The following is a 21,466-nucleotide window of genomic DNA, read 5'->3' as shown; positions in this document are numbered from 1 at the left end:
TACAAATGCTAGCTTTTATTTGGCACTGCTTTAAAACTGTTTTGAAACTAGAATTCAAATTGTAAAACTGGAAAAGTGGAAAACCTTGTGATAGATGAATGATTTTAGGTTTCCAGGTGGCTGTATAATAAATAAAATTGTAGAGATTTTTATTTGGTTACTCTTATGTCTCTGAAATTCTGGAAAGCCGTCGTGGTTATCCATTTTCATATATATATATATATATATATATATATATATATATATATATATATGCTTTCGTAGATTTTCACGGGTACAGGAATGCAGGTTTTGGTGTCCTCGGGTGTCTTCCCGTGTAAAAGTTGGGGTGTCTAGGCGACGTTTCGACGAGGTCTCACTCGTCATCTTCAGGCTGGTGCTTTCGGCTTCTTGTTACTGGAACAGAGCAGGATCTCAGTGTTTGAGTTCCTATAAATACTGTTGAGGGGGTGTGGTGTATAGCCTCCAATGTTCTGGGCAGAGAGGAAGTTCCCAGGCTAGTGTGCCTTTTCTTCTTTTGTTCCTTAATTACTTGAGGGATATCTTGAGTGATTTCTTGAGTGATATCCTGAGTACCACTTAGGTGGGTCATTAGGTGTGGATTAGTTGCTAAAGTCTTTGTGTCTTGACCTCTTGAACTTTGTGAAGAGTTTTTCTGAGAAGATGGCTGTACTGCACTTAGTTGTGCTCTGGCTTGGCTTCGTGTATAGGGGCGAGCTGTGGTTTTGTGGCCTGTGTCAGCCAGATCTGTGTAGGGATTGCAGGGGGGTGCAGCATCCGGAGGTGCCACCATGGTTTGGCTACTGGATGGTGTCTGTAATTTATCTGTGGAGAGGGTCTGGGTTTGGGTCTGGTGTGGTTGATTGGTGATAGCGTTTTGTGTGCCTCTGGATCTGGTGTCAGTTTTTGTGGGGAGGGCTATACACCACACCCCCTCAACAGTATTTATAGGAACTCAAACACTGAGATCCTGCTCTGTTCCAGTAACAAGAAGCCGAAAGCACCAGCCTGAAGATGACGAGTGAGACCTCGTCGAAACGTCGCCTAGACACCCCAACTTTTACACGGGAAGACACCCGAGGACACCAAAACCTGCATATATATATATATATATATATATATATATATATATTTAAAAACATTACTTCAGTTAATCAACACATTTTTCAAAGCTAGTAATACTTCAATGTTCATAGAATTCTACTTTTAAATGGAATTCAATCTTAAGAAGCTCTAAAAGTGAAGAGGCATCCTGTAAGCCTAGAATGTGAATTAGAATTAGCACCAGTGTTGAAAATATTCATGTTAGAGTGATTTATTGCAATTAAGCTTCCACTAAGCTACTTGCAAATGTACAGGAAAGTGCCAAAATTGATTTAATACCAAAAGAAAATTGACAGTTTATTATTTTGAAGTGGAATGATATAATCTGTGATTAGCATTCAGTATCAAAATGCCAGGGTTTTTTTTATAGAGCTTTTAAGTGTGTTTAATATAGCAGCTGAACCATAGCAGTAAAAAACCCTAAGAATTAGAAATAGATTCAGTGAAATCTATTCATCACAATGACAGTTCACATGGGCAAGTGCCCATGTATAAAATTCATTTGAAAAACAACAACAACTGAGCCCATGTGCCTTGCAAATTTGCACTGTGTGTGTCTGCTTTTTCCTACAGTATAGACTCTTGTTATACCTTTTCAAAAGGTGCATACCTAACAAGTTATTGATTTGGATCTGAAGGACACAGTGTTTATTATGTAGGAAGCCATTGCTGGGCACAAGCGTGAGAAATTAATGATAGCTTTGTAAGTGTCCATGCAGTGGTACTAAACCAGTGGGGCACCTGTCAATCTGTATGATAATATAGCTCCAAACTTTATAAAAATCGGTGATGTGAAAAAACATTGATTTTCTTGTGGTAAACAAGATTTTTCAAAGAGAAAAGCAAGATGTTTAAAACGTTAATACCTTTGCTTGTACAATTGTAATTTAACATGTGTCTAAACAGTTTCATGCTATGCATAACACACAAGAAACCTTTATTTTCCTAAAGACTTTTAAAAAGAAAACAAGGGCTAACCACCTTTTGTGTTTTTCAAATAAAAAAAATATCTGACATATTTACCCAAATATGACTTCAATCCAATGCTAGCCTTATACAATTTAGTGGCCTGAGACAGTCATATGTACACAATCCAGTTTTGAAATGCTTTTTTAAAAAATGTAGTTTATACTTTTTGTATCCAAATATGTTTGCTTTTATCCAAAACCTCTATACGAGGGCTAGAAATGTGACTTTTGGGAAAACTGAGACCTGTCATAAATTCCTAGGAAGATCTAATAGCTGCAAAAGCAAACAACAACAACAACAACAACAAAACTTGCTCCTGTAAAACAAACAAATTCACTAAAATAGATGCACTACGGGTCTGCCAGTTGCTCACCTATGACTGAGATGATTGCAGCAACATGTTTATTTCACAAGGAAAATGGGCAAATAAAAACTTTTATAATATATTATAGAGCAAATACCTGATCCTAAATATGCACCTATAGATGTAAATTATGAAATTTATGGGAGAAATAGGCCTACCGTTTTCCTCATCTGATTTATTGTCATTGTCAGAGTCAGTCAGGGTAAGGGCAGAATTTTCACGGCTTGACAGACCGGAACTGCGCCTGGATTTAATCCCTCTCCCCCACAGCCGTATGGCGTGCTCTGGAGACATTCCTCCCTCTGTATCTGAGTCAGCATCAGACCCAGTGCTGAGGGAATAGCCTTGGTGAAGTATCCCTATGTCCGAACAGTAGCCGCTTCGGTGGGGAGAAGGTTCACAGATTCCTAGTTCAGCAAGGGTGAAGTTAGTTCCTAGGGAAAAAATAGGAAGGGAAAAACATAATTAAAACCTGAGAGCACTTTTAAATTTAAATGTAAATTTATTGGAAAATTAAAGTAACAGACCTTTTTTTACCTTTCCATTTATGTAGAACGTGTATAGAACTAGGTGTGCAGATATTGGCAAGGCTGTTCAGGCAGAACAATATAGCAACATGTATGGGGGAAAAAGTGTTTTCAAGAGTTGCAGGGTCCACAAATACTTCAGTAAAAACAGCTGGATACCTAAATGGTAACATGTCACTTTCGCTATCATGTGTATGCAATGCTTTTCTCTTTTGTGGATGTTTAAAAAACCACTGACTCCTATGAATTATGTAAGAACAGGGGTCAGCACACTTTTTCAGCACTGTCCCTCAGACCTTGTGTGGGGTCGGACTATATTTTGGAAAAAAGAAAGAAAAAAGAATGAATTCCTATGCCCCACAAATAACACAGAGATGTATTTTAAATAAAAGGACACATTCTACTCATGTAGAAACACTCTGATTCCCGGACTGTCCGTGGGCCGGATTTAGAAGGCAATTGGGCCAGATCCGGCCCCTGGGCCTTAGTTTGCCGACCCATGTGTAAGAAGATGGCAGCCAATGCTAATTAATAAAAGGGAATTGCAAAGGCTTGCACACATGTTATTCCAGAAATTGACAGCTCCAGACTTAATATCAATAGTGGATAGACATAATTTATTAGTGATAAGCAAATACCTACCCAGATAATATTGAAATGTAGCACAGCAAGCAACAATAGCTATCCTGAAATAAAAGTATGTTCAGTATGTATGTATATACAGTATGCTGTATATGTACAGCTGTTATGACTTATTTTCAATTGCCATTATTCAAATAACTAGTTATTCAAATAACTAATAAACACTATTATTAAAATAACACTTAAACCAGAAAACTGACTTTATTTCTATATTCTTAGGTCTGCCAATACAGAGAGAAAAATTCTTTTTCATGCTAACACAAACTTTCCATCATTAAAATCATTTCTACTTGTCTGACAGAATATTAGCTCTCCTCCTCCTGCCCTCTGTTTTGGGGTTTCCCTTGACCCCCCTAGGACTGATGGGGGCATTGGGGGTGCTTGGGAGAGGAGAGGAGAAATGATATTGCTCATCTTTGAAACACTGTTCTCCATGGAGTGTGCAGAAAAGCACTGCAAATAAGGTTTGAAGGCACAGAATGGAAATTATTATTATTTATTTTGACAATGATCAGTGTTTGAAACTCAGTATGTTAGCCAAATGTTGTTCATGAAACTTAGCATTACATTAAATGATTCTTCGTTTAAATTTTCAAGAAACCAAAGCAAGTGTTTCTATACTATGATATTGTGCCAACATATTCAATGGTTATAACCTAAAGAGTTCCTTAAGCCTACACAAGTAAAATGAGGCAGTGCAGTGTATGCCTAAGCTAAATCACAAATTGCATACTATATCATAAAGTTCTCTTAGTAGCAAACATAGTTCACGCTGTGGCCTTTGGCAAGGGTAGCTTATTAAGAAAAAACAAGTCGAAACTCTGATTGAGCTCATGTACATAGTCTTATGGTTCTGTGGATCATTGCCCACATCTAGCAACTTTTATCAGTTTCCTAAAATGGAGAAGGGAAACCTGGAAAATGTATTATAGTTGGGACAACTTATAAGCATTGGCTTACTTTTCAACAGTCTTTACCTGGTGTCCTCCAGATATTTTGAGCTCCAGCCCCAGCAGCCCCCAGTTGAAGTCCAAAACATCTGAAGGTGAGCGATGGCTGCTCTATAACTCTATAATTGTATACCTAGAATAGTTGGAAGTACCCCAAGAACCGTAAATGAAGCTTGCTTGATCTTTTAGCATTAATATTTTATTGATTTTCAGTAAATTTAGTGGTATTCAGTCGCAACTCATTTTTGCAGAATTGTACATGTTATACATAATGCACATGTATTTGTTTTCTTAGTTTTTATTTTTAAAAGATATATAGATATATCTATAAAAGCATGTAAGTGATATGCCTACGCCTTTATTTACCGATCAACCTGTATGCTGATGGGAGGAGGCTGCTATTCTTGATGTCTATAAATGAAGATACCATGAGTAAGTTTCAGCTCAAATGAAGTGCTTTCAAGTTCTGTTGATTTCAACGGTAGACTTAGGCTGCAATCCTAGTGTATCCCACCCCTTGCTCCTAAACCAGAAGTTGCTTAAGACCTGCAGAAATTAACCCCAGGATATATAAAATACTGCTAGTAAGCTCTCTGCCCCATACCTTCCTCCTACGTCTCTTTAAAAGTTTGGAGCATGAATGAGCAGTTAAGTATGTGGGTGAGACAGCAAAATAGCTCCACGGCTCTGATTAAAGATAAAGAAAGGTGGTTGCCTGAAAATAATAATTCACACTCAGTATGAATACTAAAGTTAGTTTCAGTAATTCACAAACAAACTGTAGCATACTTCAATATGACAATGGTATGTGTTCTGTTCTGGATATGAACAGGTAAAACTTCTCCAGGCAAAAATGAAGACATTAAAAAAAATCCTGTCCATCTTATGCCACGTCCTAGTTGGCAAAGACAAAGTGAGGGGAAAGCTATTGACCAATCAGATAAGGTGTTGGGTTTCTCGTTTTGCAGATACATATGGACGGGATACTTAACACACTGTATAGCTCAAAGGTATAATTTTTAAGATATGTCCTTGAGGAAATGAGGAAATGTATCCTCCCTTCCTGCTACTCAATCCAGAAAAACTACCACCTTGTGTACATGTGCAAGTTGTATCCAGTCTCATTAAGTTCATATGGGAGTTACCTTGCTATTATGGAAAGACATTATTCTTGGCAGATATGGTGATTCTTAAGGATAAAAAGGTTCATGCTCCTACACCATGGAAGCTTGCAACCAGAACAGTTCTTTACACCAGGGATCGGCAAGCTACGGCTCCTGGGCCAGATCAGGTCCACCAGGGTTCTAAATCCGGCCCGCCTGGCCATTTAAGAACCTGCCGCAAAGCCAAGACTCCCAGCGATGGCAACTTGTAGGCTTTACGCATTTTGTGTATGCATGCATGTTTCTATCTACATATTTGGTTTATCTTTTAAAAAAATATTTATGCTATGAAACTTAAATAGGAAATGTGGATACAGTACAAGCACAAAATCAACAGATTTTTATTCACATATTTATATTTCGGAATAAGTGTTCATGCACGCACGCACAAATGCATTAATCTTTTAAACAATGGAAAATGAGAGTACTGTACATGAAGAATTTGAAAATTATAAACTCAGCAAGCAAAGCAAAATCATAACAACTTGCTCACCAATATCCATGGAAAATGTATCTGTAAAAGTGGCTTATTTATTAAAAATTGAAGGGGATAATGAAGCTACAATGAAGAAAGAAGTCTACTATTAAGTGATCCTGAAATGAGCAGAGAATATCAAAACATCTAAAATGTATTCTTCTTGGTTGGCAACAAAAGCAAACATGAACATAATCAAATTCTGAATACATTAAATAAGCTGTTTTATAAATGCAGTAATATATTTTAATGATAAGCTGTAGAATTTAATATCCTTTAAATGCCCAGATGTTTACACTCTAATTAGCATTTGGTTTTGACGTAAAATAGTGTAACACTTGATGCCTGAAATGAACTTAATGACTCCTCTTGTTATTTTGTATGTCATCACTGGAACTATAATGAATGGGACAAAGAAATAAAGAACTTGCTTTTTCAGGCACTTCGGCTTTTTGAAAATTAAATGCCTGGCAAAATGCACATGGCTCCTGAGATAAGAAGCTAACTATTCTAATAAACTGAAATATGCATCAGAGCAGGGATGCGGGTGGCACTGTGGGTAAAACCTCAGCGCCTAGGACTTGCCAATCGCATGGTCGGCGGTTCAAATCCCCGTGGCGGGGTGAGCTCCCGTCGTTCGGTCCCAGCTCCTGCCCACCTAGCAGTTTGAAAGCACAATTAAGTGCAAGTAGATAAATAGGTACCGCTTTCTAGCGGGAAGGTAAACGGCGTTCCGTGTGCTGCTCTGGTGCCAGTTCGCCAGAGCAGCTTCGTCACACTGGCCACGTGACCCGGAAGTGTCTGCGGACAGTGCTGGCTCCCGGCCTCTAGAGTGAGATGAGCGCACAACCCTAGAGTCTGTCAAGACTGGCCCGTATGGGCAGGGGTACCTTTACCTTTATGCATCAGAACTGCAAGACTGCCATTTGACCTAAACCAATAGTTCTTCTATACCAGTGTTCAATGTAATAATGAGTAACGTGCCCAGAAAGATCAAGGTGGCTTACATCAAGAAGCATAAAATGTCCAATGCTAATTCTAATTTTCAAAAAATTTAAATTATGCATATAATATCTGTAGTACTTGTGGAAAAGTAGACTATTTCTTCAAACTTACAAATTGCTTTATTCATAAGTTATACAATAAAACATTATACACTTGGACAACACTTTTTGGATTGCCTTGTTGGGCAATGTACAGCTTATCAGAGGGTCCAGATGCTTATCTTAGGGTCCAGGGTGGTTCATAAATGCAAAAACTATATCTATTTTACCAGAAGCCTTTTGGCAGGGCCAAAAGATTCAAAGAAAAGACAAACCAGATGGAATGTTATATTAACAAGAAAGGAACAGGATATGCAAATAATAAAGACAAGGCAGTGGGTGGGATAGGAGCAATGAATGAAAATATTTCCCTCTGCATGAGGCTTGGCCTTCTCAGAGACTATGGATGAGATTCAAATATCAGTTTACATTCATGGAAGGGGTTTCCACTAGTCTACTGAAATGGTTTTAATTTGTTTTCTTTGAACAGCTAGTCCCATATCCCAGCTGTTTTTGAAATGGAATTCTGGCAAATCATTTTGTGATTGGCACTAGAGCCCTTTAAAATTAACACTAGGTGTGGAAGCAGGTCCCTTGTGGTTGGGGTAATGTTTAAATAATTTGACTTCCTGAGTGCGGAGTGACTGCTGATAATGGGTAAACAGTACCCATTCTGATTAGATGCCAGTTCTGTGGTTAACACTCAGGCAGTCAATCCTCACCCACCCTGCCATGAGGGAATTATTCATGGGAAGGCGGTTTCCATGTGGCTGACTGGTAATTAATGGGTCACATTGGGTCATTTAAAAACAAACATACATACGCAATAATCTGAAGTGCCCCAAGGCTCCAAGAACTATTTGCACATTTATGCTGGATTTGGACTATGAAGACCAGGATTTAAATCCATACGAAATCATTGGGTAACCTGTCTCACAGGAATACCACAAAATAAAAAGGGGTGACCCAGTTTACACACTGCCTCAAGCTGGTTTGATAGAACCAATCATACATAAATACTCAACAAGGATGATTAATTATTAGTAGTGGAGGTCAGATCGTCTTTTTTATTTTATCCCTCTAAATCACTTTTCAATTAAGCATTGCACATATTAGGGCAATTCATACATAGCAATTTCCCAAAATTGTTTTTTATAACAATTACTGGCAAAGGTGACAGGAAATAATTCAATGGGAGCATTCATTAAGACAATCTGATTTGACAAGGCTTGTTGAATTAGTACAAAACAGACCACTGCACTGAACCAACAGAATGAAGTAAAGGTTTCTGTCTATGTGATTTTCAGTCTTCAGAGCTGGAAATGTAGAATGCAGTTACATCAAACAACTTGTTTACACTCTGCTTTATAACTTGCCAGTTCAAAAAGGGGAAAAAAAATATTCTATAGATTAGCATGACCCCAGTTACAGGTAAAGAGTTCTCTTCCTTTAATAGCTGTTAGATCTTTGCTTAGAAGGACTCTCTGTACTATAAAAATTGTGTTAAGAAGGCAGGGACATCACAGCAAAACACCCACATAGAAATTTAACAAAGCTCACAAAGTATGTGAAAGAGGTTCCATGCACCCATGTAGTCATGGCTTATTTATTTTAGCAGACTCACGCATAAACAAAGAGAAAAGCTAACCAAGTTTAAAAGCATGCTTTGTTATGAGAAAAAGGGTTATGGGAGTAATAAAAGTGAAGTGTGGGTGGGTGGAAACTCTTAGTGCTGGTTTTAGAAAACAGCCAATCCTGTAGAGCAGCCTTTCCCAACTTGGTGCCCTCCAGATGTTAATAGACTGCTATTTCCATCAACCTCCAACCAGCACAGCTAGCTGAGGGCTGATGGGACTTACAGTCCAATAATGTCTGGAGGGCACCAACTTGGTGACAGCTCCTACAGAGCAAGATACAAGAGTCTGACATCACTATATAGCAAATATTTCTATGTATTTGACTGGTGTGAACTTACGCATTTCTAAAATAAAAAACATGTTATTGCTCACTCAAAGGTTCTGGAAAAATATTTCATAAAACCCAGTAGTTTTATAATAATAATAATAATAATAATAATAATAATAATAATAATAATAATGGACATATGCCTTTTTATGTAATGAAGAAGGTGAAGAGCAGAGAGAGAGAACAGAGAAAAAGCCTCTGGTTTAGCAGATTAAAAATGCCAGACCATTGTTTCACAAAGCTTATTCCAAAATCAGTGGGAATGGAGCATTAATGGGATCTGATGACTATAACTATGAATAAAATAAGCACAGATATCAGAGTCTCAATCATATACTATTATATCAAAATAAGCAGAATTGAACAGCACATTACCCTGCTATACTGTTCACTTCTGTTTTTGAATCAGGAACACTTTTTAATGTGGTGTGCTATATTTTATCCCCCCCCCCCACTGTTATTTAGACCTTGTGAAATAATTCCTTGCTTTCATGGTCAATTTCTATTGTAGTGATATAAAATGGAGCACTTGGCACCAACTCAGCCAATTAACCATGAGCTCGAACATTCATTCCTACAGATGGTGTATCTGTTTTAACATAAGATTCATTTATTTGTTTGCCTTATCTGCCAATGACTGGCATCAGTAAATTTAATATACAGACAGGAGCACAGACAAGTATACTGACCCTTTCCTTAAACAAAATCTGCACAGTACAATGTGCTATTGTCACAAGTAAACAAATGCTGATGCAGGTCAGCATTACTAGATGATTACCAACTTCCATATTGTTTGTAAAGGGAGCTGAATGTGATTCTCTGCATTTATGTACTAAGCTTATACACTTCCTTACTCTAATCCACTAGTCAATATGCACATAAAATAATAAAAATGACTTGCTGGAGCAGCATGCTATTACCAATAGATATCAGCTAGATGCCTCTTGTAGCTTACAAACAGTTCATGAAGTGAGAGCCTTCTTCTGTTGTTTCTCCCCAGTATCTGGTACCCAGAAATATACAGTGGTACATTGGGTTACAAACGCTTCAGGTTACAGATTCCGCTAACCCAGAAATAGTACCTCGGGTTAAGAACTTTGCTTCAGGAGGAGAACAGAAATTGTGCGGCGGTGGCGTGGTGGCAGCGGGAGACCCCATTAGCTAAAGTGGTGCTTCAGGTTAAGAACAGTTTCAGGTTAAGAATGGACCTCCAGAACGAATTAAGTTCTTAACCCGAGGTACCACTGTATACCGTTCTCACAGTTGCCAACCAGATCCCTGGAAGCCTTTAAGCACCATTATCCCTGCTTGTGATTCCCAGCAACTGGTATTGAGAGGTATACTGCATCTGACGGTGGAGGTAGGACATAGCCTTTATCATTGTGACTACTCATCACTGATAGCCTTATCCTCCATGAATTTGTCTAATCCTCTTTCAAAGCCATTCAAATTGATGGCCATTGTTATATCTTGTGGAAGTAAATTCGATTTGGAAACTTCTCTTTCACTTTCTCCACGCCATTCATAAGTTTATAAACCTCTATCACATTGTCTTCCTTTATCCCATTTCTTCCCTAAATTTAAAAGACCAAAATGTTGTAGCCTTTCCTCATAAAGGAGGAAATGTTACAATATATAATTTGCTACCTCATCTACTGGATGGGGTGGGGGTAGCAGTTAATTTGGAAAAGATGTCAGTGTGTGTGTGTGTGCATGTGGGAATGGAACTTATTTTGAGATACAATTATTTGTGAGTTGTTCTCATGATTACTAATGAATGTCCCTACCATAAATCATTGATTACTCCATTTCCTGAAATAATTCTATGTGGGGAACTTGAGACTCAGAATCTAATGGATACATTTTTGGACTGTGATCTGGGAGAGAAACCATTTCAAATCCCTTCTAATCAAATCCCTTGCATGGGAATGTCTATTCAGTATTTCCTCCATCCCTATAAACTATCAGTGACCTAGGCATTAAATCTATTAATGGCAAGATCAAAGTTATTGTGTATCATACAGTTTGGGTTTCAGAATCCCACACAGGAGACAACACAATGATCCAAAACATGATGATTACAAAGACTCTCATACATTTCAGAATCCTTCTGTTTATGATGACAAATAATTTGAACTTATTTGAGCGTCTGTATTTATTTAAGTGTCAGTGGGACTATTTAATTTTAAACTCTGGTATTCCTTCTTCTAACAGTTCATGGATTAGCCTGTGATTAGCCATATGATTAAATAAGACTTGGGCTGCTGAGAAGACACTTAAATATTAGAAAACAGATAGAATGGATCTGAACTGCTAGTTTATGATTTAAGTTGCACCATCATAGTACAATCACAAGCCCAATTTGAAAGCAAAATAATCTTAGTAATCCATTGCAATCCCATGCATATTTAACTGGAGGCAAGCCCCACCGAACACTGTGGGACTTGCTTCAGAATAAGCATATTTAGGATAGCATTGCTAATCTCACCTTGTGTTATGAATGTCTCAGTTAGGATCATTTTCTGTTTAATAGCTAAAATATGCAGCTAGGGCAGGCTCTATGGGAAGCATTTTGGAACAGTTATCTCCTTGAAAGACCAAGGGTGGAAGTGTTTCTTTTTTCATAGGATGCCAGGAATGTCTCTCAAAGGAGCCTGAGATTTCTTCCTATTTGATGTCCTAATTTTCATAGAATTAGTAAGAGCCTGGTGGCCTCTGCAAACTTAAATATTCTGTGTTGGAGTACACACTGTGGTAATTTTTATCTATATTGTTAAGTTTCGTCTAGCTTCTGTTTGAATGTGGATTTAACTGCTTTTGTAAGTTTTCTATGGTACAATTATTTCAAAATGCCTGGCATTAATAATCCTTTTTTATATTGCTAATAGAAATATTCTGCTTCAGAACCTCAAAAACAGAAAGTTTATATATTTTTCTTTTTTGCATTGCATGCACTGATGAACTAGCCTGCTCAGCAAGCATTTAACAGATTAGACACTTGAACATGGTTTCAGGCAATGCTCTCTCATGTTTCTGCGTATTGCCTGATAAACACTTCAAAGTAAACCGCTCATAAATATGAAATGAAAAGCCGAGAAGTCGTTATGCACAGCTTTGAGATACAAATCTCTTTATTCCCCTCTGAAGTAGGGTTTGATTGACATAATGAGTCATAGATCCTGTCCAGGGACTCACTGCCTTATCCCCCTTTCCTCAGGAGACAGGGAGACTTTAAAGAAATGTACTTCAGAACTTTGTGACAGACAGCTATATAAAAAAGTTGAACTCTACATACAGTGCTTATTATGTTGCATTCATAACCAATTTTGGATGACTCTGACATATGCCAACGATTGATAGCAGATCCATGCAAGGGCAATAATCAATGGCTCCTTTTACTCTCTAAACACATTGATTTCAAAAGGCCATATATGCTTAGAACAGCATCTTCAAAGGACTATCATAGTAAGATTTAGAAACTAACCATATAACTGTGGCCACTGCATGTTAATAACGTGCAGGCGAGTTTATGCAATGACCAGGAAATGGTGTTGTGCCCTTGCCCTTGCCCCTGCCCCCTTGATGCCCCCTTGATGCCCCCTTGACACAGTAGAATCCTATGCACTGCAATGCAGCCTGACTCTCTAGTCATGACATGGAGTCCCCTTCATGTGACCAATGAATGAAGGGGGACCTTATTGGGTTAATTTAGGGATTTTACTATGATTGTCCTTTGAAGCTGCAATATTAAGTAATCTGTTGTGGAACAATTTGTGTTTATTACAGCAGCATCTAAGAAATGTATTATCCATAAGAAATTGTACTTCCAGAAAAAAACATTTTCTGGGATTCCTCTCTAACCAACGTAACAAAAATTTCAGCCACTGACCATTTCACCCTGATTATACATTGTCACATATCATTAGCTGCATGCACATATCTATCTGGCACTGTCTTTGTTTAGTTTTAGGTGCCAGTTGAAAACCTTATCTCTTCACGCAGAGCTTTGGTTGGGAGGGTCACAAGTAGATGAGATTGGTGGTGATACACAGTGTCAGTATTATATGCTGAAATTTTTAATTTATTTTTTGGTTGTTCAGTGGTTTCTACAGTACCACTGCTGATAATATAGCAAAATATTTGTTTTTACAAGTAATGATCACTTTGCAAATGAAGATAATATTTAGGGCTGGGACCAAAGCTCAGAGGGAGGGATTTCTAACCTGTTTTAATCAAGCTTTAAAGAAAAACAAAACAGAATTACCTTTAAGTTTAATTTCAGTTTTAATGTATCTGTTTCTTTCTTTCCTTGTTTTATACTCCAAGTTGCTTAGTTATTTTGGTAAAAAAAGCAACCAATAAATTGAATGTACAAACAAACAAACACTTTGTTTTTTTCTGAAAGTGAAAAAATTCCCACATTATTTATTTTCTGCTAGTAAAAATACAAAAATTATAAAAGCAACTAACAATTTGCTGCCCTTTCATGAAACCCAAGATTAGGCAGCTGTTTCACTGTGGCTAATGATAGGGCTGGCTTGCTGAAAAAGGAGCTACTATTGGCACCAGTGGCAACTTACCTCCTGGGTAGAATGTCAGCTTTGGCAGACTAAGGTGCAGCTTTGGCAGACTAAGGAGGTGGAAAGAGTTAAACCCCATGTACTTTGTTCTCAAACATGAAAAATTACATGCAGTCATGCATTTCACAGACCATCTAGTTTCCCCCTTAAAATGTTTACAAATGAAATATATTACACTAAAGAACACTTTGATAATGTAAGTCAGCATTCCTATACACACTTATTTGGAAGAATCCTGACATAATTCTCCCTCAGAACTGCTGCCTAATGAGATCCAATTTAAATAACCCTAGCCCTACACAAATAACACTTCCATGTTAGGTAAAAGCATGCAAACCACATATAATCATTACTGTACTGATAATTGCATGTACAGTTTGAAATACATGTATGCATAGTGGAAGAGGCATAAAAAATTGCTGATATACAAGAAATGAACACATTTGTTTCCCATACAAAAGTGCTAAAGTGTAGGAAGTTGACTCCTTCAAAGTTGTCCTTGGAAATTTGAAAATCATGATGGTTAAACGTTATGCAGATTGTATCACTATTACTTAGCAACTTCACTAGCATTAGCTTTTGTTTGTGAAATGTAATAATAATATAGGAATGGGGGAAAATTAAAATTACTTATCTAAGTGAAATTAAAAATAAAATGTGAATAAGAAATACAGTGGTACCTCGGGTTACATACGCTTTCAGCTAATCCAGAAATATAACTTGGGTTAAGAACTTTGCTTCAGGATGAGAACAGAAATTGTGCAGCGGTGGCACAGCGGCAGCAGGAGGCCCCATTAGCTAAAGTGGTGCTTCAGGTTAAGAACAGTTTCAGGTTAAGAACAGACCTCCAGAACGAATTAAGTTCTTAACCTGAGGTACCACTGTATATGGAAATTATCTGATATATCGCACCATCATAGTCATGTTGCTTGGAAGAAACTCCAGTTGGCTTCCATTGGATTCACTTTCAACTAAGTGCTTTTAGAATTGCAGCTTGAGTGGTTTTGCTAGGTGTATTTTTCCCCTAGAGAAAAATGGAAAGCTTGCAGAATTCTATAATCTGCATTTATTATAGTGGGCTTTTGTATTTGTAACACAGAAAAACTCAGTTTAGTAAACACACTATCACATGAGGTGTGTTGAAATATAAAAGTTTTTGTACTGCTGATGTCTATTTCTAGATATACTAGCACCAGAAGTAATTGATTTTAGATGCCTTGGTTTTTACAAAATTAGTAATATAAGAGCACAGACCTACACTTTTGCAAATATCAATGTGCTATTTACATTTACATTTATAGACCACATCTTCTGGTATGCCCCACGGAGGACCTTAGGGTCTACAAATAACAACACCCTGAAGATCCCAGGCCCCAGGGAGATTAGACTGGTTTTAGCCAGAGTCAGCGCCTTTTCGGTCGTGGCCCCGGCCTGGTGGAATGCTCTCTCACAAGAGACAGGGGACCTGCGAAATTTAACATCTTTTCGCAGGGCCTGCAAGATGGAGCTGTTCCGCCAGGCCTTTGGCCAGGGTTCAGCCTGACTCATTTTCTCTTTGTATAAGAACAAACACAAAGGAGGTTTCCCAGCCTGCTCACAGGTCCTTATATAGTGGTAACTCAGGTTACATATGCTTCAGGTTACATACGCTTCAGGTTACAGACTCCACTAACCCAGAAATAGTGCTTCAGGTTAAGAACTTTGCTTCAGGATGAGAACAGAAATTGTGCTCCGGCGGCACGGCAGCAGCATGAGGCCCCATTAGCTAAAGTGGTGCTTCAGGTTAAGAACAGTTTCAGGTTAAGTACGGACCTCTGGAACGAATTAAGTACTTAACCTGAGGTATCACTGTAATATCAGTGGAAATAGTTGGTCCTGGCGAGTATTAACTGCTTTCAATGTTAATCTGAGGATTGCCATTTGTCCAGTCTAATCTTAATTTCAATTTATTTGAATTAATTTTAGGGTACGTTTTAATCGTTTGATTGCTAGTTTTTATGTATATTGTATTATTTTTATGATGTCAGCCGTTCTGAGCCCAGCTTCGGCAGGAGAGGGCAGGATACAAATAAAAATTATTAAGTATTTCCTGTACCCAAATTGTTTTAAAGAATTTTAGACAGACCTTTTTTGCCCTTGGGACAGTTATGCAGAGTCACTCAGATTCTAAATTAACAGCAATTTAAAAGCTAAACAATTGCTAAAAAAATCAATCTTCTTACTATCTCCAGATCTCCAAATGGCAGTTTTGGATTCTGTGTAAAATGTCAGGTGGATTCACACAAAAATCAAAACAAATTGATGGTGGGGAAAATATCTTCACCTCAAAGGTTTGTATATTAGATGGCTTATCATGGCCGCGCCATTACCAACACAGACATATAAAAAGACAAACAAAACTCAGAAAATTAAAACATTTCCTTCTGAAGTTATTTTAATTTGACTGTGTTATGCCAAAAATCCATCCTGCTTACCGTGATATTTAATGCATTAGATAAAACACTTTGATAAAAGAGGATCGCAATACAGTAGCATCGTCTCTTCTATGCTGATCCAAAAAGAACAGCTGTCACTCACATCCTTGGCTCCAAAGGTCTCTGGAGTGCACTGAAAGCAAGCTGTCTCCAGGATAAGGGCTCCTCAGAGACTTGCAGTCTCTGCATGGCCTCCAGCAGAAAAGCAATGCTTTGCTCACTCAATAGATTAGCCCTTTGACTTCGTTCTTTCACTGGCTAATATAAATATATGGCTTAAGTGAATGATTAACACTCTCCCTACAGAAATTCAATTAAATACTTGGAACCTCAAGTAAAAATATCCAAGGAGGTTCCAAAACATTAATGTAATTAATTATCAATTATTAAAACTGTCTGTGAAAGACAGGCCTGGCAAAAGCCATTGTCTTCTACTTAACCTTTTGCTTCAGCTTTTTCAGAAGCTACTTTCCCGTTTTATTGGATTTTGTCTCTCAGAACCTTTGTATAAGACACAGCTGAAAGGATGATCTTCCTTCAGCACTTATACAGCCACATCATCTCTGTGGATCGATATTGCAACTGACCCTTCTTCATAACACTGGCTTACACCACGGCAAAGCTCTGCTTGTAGTTAGCACCCTTAACAATCATTGTGCGCCACCTCTTCTACAAATGTCATTAACCTCAATAGTACTCAAACACTCTCCTTCTCCCATTTGCTTGGGGGGGGGGGAGAGCAAGTTCCAAAGATTAAAACAATCTGCCACAAAAAAATATTTGCCATTATACTTTAAGAAGCAGCTGTGCCACATTCTCTGATTTTTTTAAAAAAAGTTGATACTGTTTGTTAGTACAGATTCAAATGTGAATTAGATCACACAGGCTAGCTCTAAACACATCCAAGAAGCGTTTCAGTTTAAAGCGTTGTAAATTTAAACAGGGAAAACAAGTAGAGAAAAACAGGACTGGTGGCACAATGTTATATCGCACATACAGCACATAAAAATCACTTTTTCTTTACCAGTCTAGCTAAATCCTCAGTCTAAAAGCCAGACAAACACAGGGTCTAGTCTCACAACAACATCACAGCCTGATTTCCCTCCATTACACTCCCTGCAAACTACAGCGTGGTCAGGGTGGGGAAATGCTTCTATAAACCTTCATTAACAATTACTGCTAAGATGACCCCCAAGTCCTGTGTGTGACAGACAGGACTGATCTGAGATTTTTTTCATGTGAAGGATGAAATGGCAGCCTCCTATTCCACAAACAGAAAGTGACTGCACTGGTGGTGAAATCTTACTTCAGCACTGGGGATGGGAAAGCATCTACAACTAAAAGGAAGGGCTAACTTAGGAGGTACATGGAACCCTCCAATGCCTTGCCCCTGTTCCCTGTTCCCAGCATCCACTTCCCAACTTGTTTCCTTGTTCTGCTTAACATTAACACCTATATAAGTTACTATGATTGAACACAGTAATCAAGGTGGAGGTATGATTACATTTTATCTATGATTTCCTAGTCTTCTCCATACCCTTAACACTTCCTTTTTTGTGATAATCCAAGGTAGTCATCATTTTTAATCACAAGTAATAATAGTAATTTGTTTCAGCAAATTGAGATTATTAAAAATATTTTAGTTAGCTGTACAGACTCCTTGGAACTGGGAGGCTCTAAACCAAAATAATTTGATAGCAGTTGTAAAATGACAAGAAGTCCAAATGCAAATCTGCACCCAAGTCTCATATTGAACTTCCTTCATTGTGGGAAACAGGAGTTTCCCCAAAATCTATTAGAAAACATAGCTGGACTACCAGAAATTTTGTATGGCCATTGTATAATAACTGTTGAAGATGATAAGGCAATTGCAGAGTATCATAAATGCTACTTTAATGTAACTCCTATACTGGTAACAAAACTGAAGGACATTGAGAATATTACTTGGTACAAATTGGCTAAGATAACAGATAACATTTATAAAAGGATGGGATCTGCTGAACAATTCTGGTTCTCTAGTAAGTTCAAGGTGTTGGTACTAACATATAAGACAATCTGTAGTACAGGACCATGTTTATTGAGACACTGCCTTATCTCTTATACACCCAATAGAGCTCTGTAGTCTGTGGGGAATTTCCTGTCAGTTCCAAAGATCTCAGAGGCCAACTCCACAGTAGCTCAGAGCAGGGCTTTTAGTGTGGCTGCCTCTGTTCCATGGAATAGCATTCCTAGCAAGCTATGCCAGGCACTCACTATCTGCACTTTCCAGAAACAAATTGAAGACATTTTTGTCCCACCTGGCTTTCCCAGCTGCATAAATCGGTCTTTACCACAAATGTCTACTTGTTAGGGTTTTATCCTTGTTTTAAATGTATTTGTCATTTTTGTGTTTTCCACTGTTTTTAATTCTCTTATGTGTGAATCGCCTTGAGACGGCAGTTCAGAAACTGATCAATAAATTGATGGTAATAATAATAATCAGAAATGCTTGCATGCTAAAACAATCCTAGAAGTAATTCTAAAGACAAGAGGCCAGAGATGCTGCTTTTAGTGCTTCACGAGCTGGCAAAAAATTACTATGGAGGAAAAAAATGGGTTAAATACATGGATAAACTTGATAAGTCAGGAATTTTGTAAAAGGAAAACCATGACATACAGCCATCAATAAACATGAGGATAAAAGCGGCAGCTTTGATGCTGTGTACTTTGACTTTCTAAAAGCTTTTGACAGGGGTCCTTCCCAAGGCTAAGCAATCATGACATAAAAGGAACGTCCTTTTGTGGGCATATCTTGTTTCTTTTGAGAACCTCTCTTACATTACTATACCACTGTTTAGTCATGGTATTATTCTGAATCTCTTTGGGTCTTTTTAGTTTGTTATTATTATTCAACACAAACAAGTCTGTTGCCAGTGCTTTAAAAATATTCATTAATTGTGCTTTTAAATTTCAAACTTGTGCTGTAATTTTAAACAGATATTGGAAGTAAGTTTACATGCACAAGGCTTATAGCATACAGTAGACTAACATGCTGGTTATAAACTGCACATTACATTCAACCTATTAAGAATAACATGCTGATAAGGTTTCTAATGTGCTATTATTTCCAACCCACATTTATCAGACTGATTTAGAAAATATAAGCATTGGCAAAACTATCCCTGCAGAGGTTTATTTGGAAAATGAAGGCTGGTTTATTACATTCAAAGTACAATAAACATCACTACTACCGGTATTTTAGAACAACATGGAAGATTTTCTTTAGTTACAAAAGTACGTGCAACGTCTCTTTTTTCAGATCACAGAGTCTTTTTTTTTTACAGATCAATTATATTCAATGTGAGACATTGGTAATGCAAGTCTCTATTTAGTTTTGTAGATGGTTTATTGTTTTAGCACTTGTTATGTGCTGCATTGGGACATGTGCTGCATTCCTTTCATAGGAAGGGTATGATATAAATTTAATATATAAGTTAAATAAAGAAATAAATAAATGTCAAGAATTTATAAGCAGGGTGGAAGTGGAAAGGTCTTCCAATGGCTAGATTCCACACAACTCAGATACTCATTTGGACGGAGGAATCACATGGGATGAGACAACCATATGGAAAGTAACTATATCAATCCTCCTTAGGGCTGATGACACTGACAGGGTTGTTTACTTCCCACATGATCCATCTGCTGTAGTGTAAGATCCAGTTACCTCAAAATGGCTCCGATAACAAATTACTATACAAACAGTACCATGAACAGTGGGTAGAGTAGCTCATATAGCCAGTCATATTATTCTCATAGAGAGGGAATGCATCACTGTTATGCTCTGGTCCAATCACAGCACTAAACTAGAATGGGAGAGAGCACAGAAATTGAAACTACCCTGCCAACTGTTTGCACACATTGAAAGCTGAGAACGACAGGTTCAAAGAGAAAAGGATAGGTGACAATATAAAATGTTGTGTTTAATATTTTATCAGAAATTGCTGCCTTAAAAATGCTCTGGGAACATCTGTGTTCAGATAAGTAACTTGCAAATGCAGCATCTATTGGTATGTAACATCTGACATTTCCATAAAGATTATTACCTCACTAGGGCTTCTGGAACACATTTCTGATGCCAGAAGGAAAATTTGCTACTCTCAAATCTCAGACCAATTTCCAGTCCATTAAAATTTCCTAAAATTAATTTAAAATGCTTCTTAGTTGGAAAGACCATATTTAACACCCGCGTTTAGAAGAAGTAATATATCCTGGCATCCCCTGATGAGGATAAATACTGTTGGTGGTGGAAACAACAGTACATGCAGATATCCTTCTCTGAATGCAGCCGCCAATAGCCATTTTATTCAAGGCAATGCTTTGATGCAGCTTTTGAATCTGCCTTGGCAAATTGTTTAACCAAAGAACATGGCCATCAAAAGCTTCCTGTTCTTGGACACGATTAAGAGCATCATAATTCTTTGCAGAATTGTGCAGAAATCTACTTGAATCAGTTGCTCTAATCAAATCTCTTATTTTGTGGAAGAGGGGGAAAATGTCAGTTTTAAATGACCTTGATCTGTGTTTCATTTTAGAGTTTAAAAAAAAACAATAGTCAGCTGGTTTACATGGCTTAGTACAGATGTGTGAGTGTGAGGGTTCCTGGAGAGGTAATCCCAGCCACTGTGCTCCTTTCTCCTGGTACTCCTGCTGCTATACTGTTGGGAATCCAAGGCCTTTTTCAGCCAGCGCTTCACAGTTTTCACTTTGCTTTCTGTTAACCCATTACAACCCATTACACTGGGCTATTTCAGATTTGATGTTACATGAATAAAATCATAGTCCTTAGTAAATTTACTAAATTCTCATGCTGAACACTGAAGACCATTATCACTCCTGGGAATCTGAGGCATCCCATATCTGGAAAAAATAGACTTCAAGTGAATTATTACACTGGTCAACAACAAATTTGTTGTCAGCATTTTTTCAGTTGATTTAGGACGAATCTGATGCGCTGAATCCAAAAATCACATTGGTTTTGCTCAATCAGGTCAAGTTTTTGAGCTATGGCCACATGTTGTTTTTTACGTTTTTGTTCACATGTACGCTTGTGTGGAGCATTTTAGAAGAAGTTGGTAGGGGTAAAATGCCATGTTGTATAATCGTTTTGATTGGAAATGATTATTTTAATGACAAGAAGTATTCAGTTCTGGGTGATTATGTCGAAAAGGGAT

The 21,466-nt window shown here is 37.7% G+C and overlaps 1 protein-coding gene across 11 annotated transcripts in view; it reads right to left on the bottom strand.

The window, feature by feature from the left end:
* TENM2 (teneurin transmembrane protein 2) overlaps positions 1 to 21,466 on the bottom strand; it is a 704,879-nt gene that overhangs the window by 582,023 nt on the left and 101,390 nt on the right. For 9 of the 11 annotated variants that reach the window (XM_081899086.1, XM_081899100.1, XM_081899097.1 and 6 more), the window contains exon 3: positions 2,596 to 2,871. The exons of the other annotated variants lie outside the window; for them this stretch is intronic. In XM_081899086.1, coding sequence (XP_081755212.1) covers positions 2,596 to 2,871 — 276 coding nt within the window. The remainder of the gene's footprint in view (positions 1 to 2,595; positions 2,872 to 21,466) is intronic. 11 annotated transcript variants of the gene reach the window in all.

This window comes from Podarcis melisellensis (assembly GCF_964234715.1).
Source record: "Podarcis melisellensis genome assembly, chromosome: 2".
Classification (NCBI taxonomy): domain Eukaryota; kingdom Metazoa; phylum Chordata; class Lepidosauria; order Squamata; family Lacertidae; genus Podarcis; species Podarcis melisellensis.
This window is presented reverse-complemented; position numbering and strand designations above follow the sequence as displayed.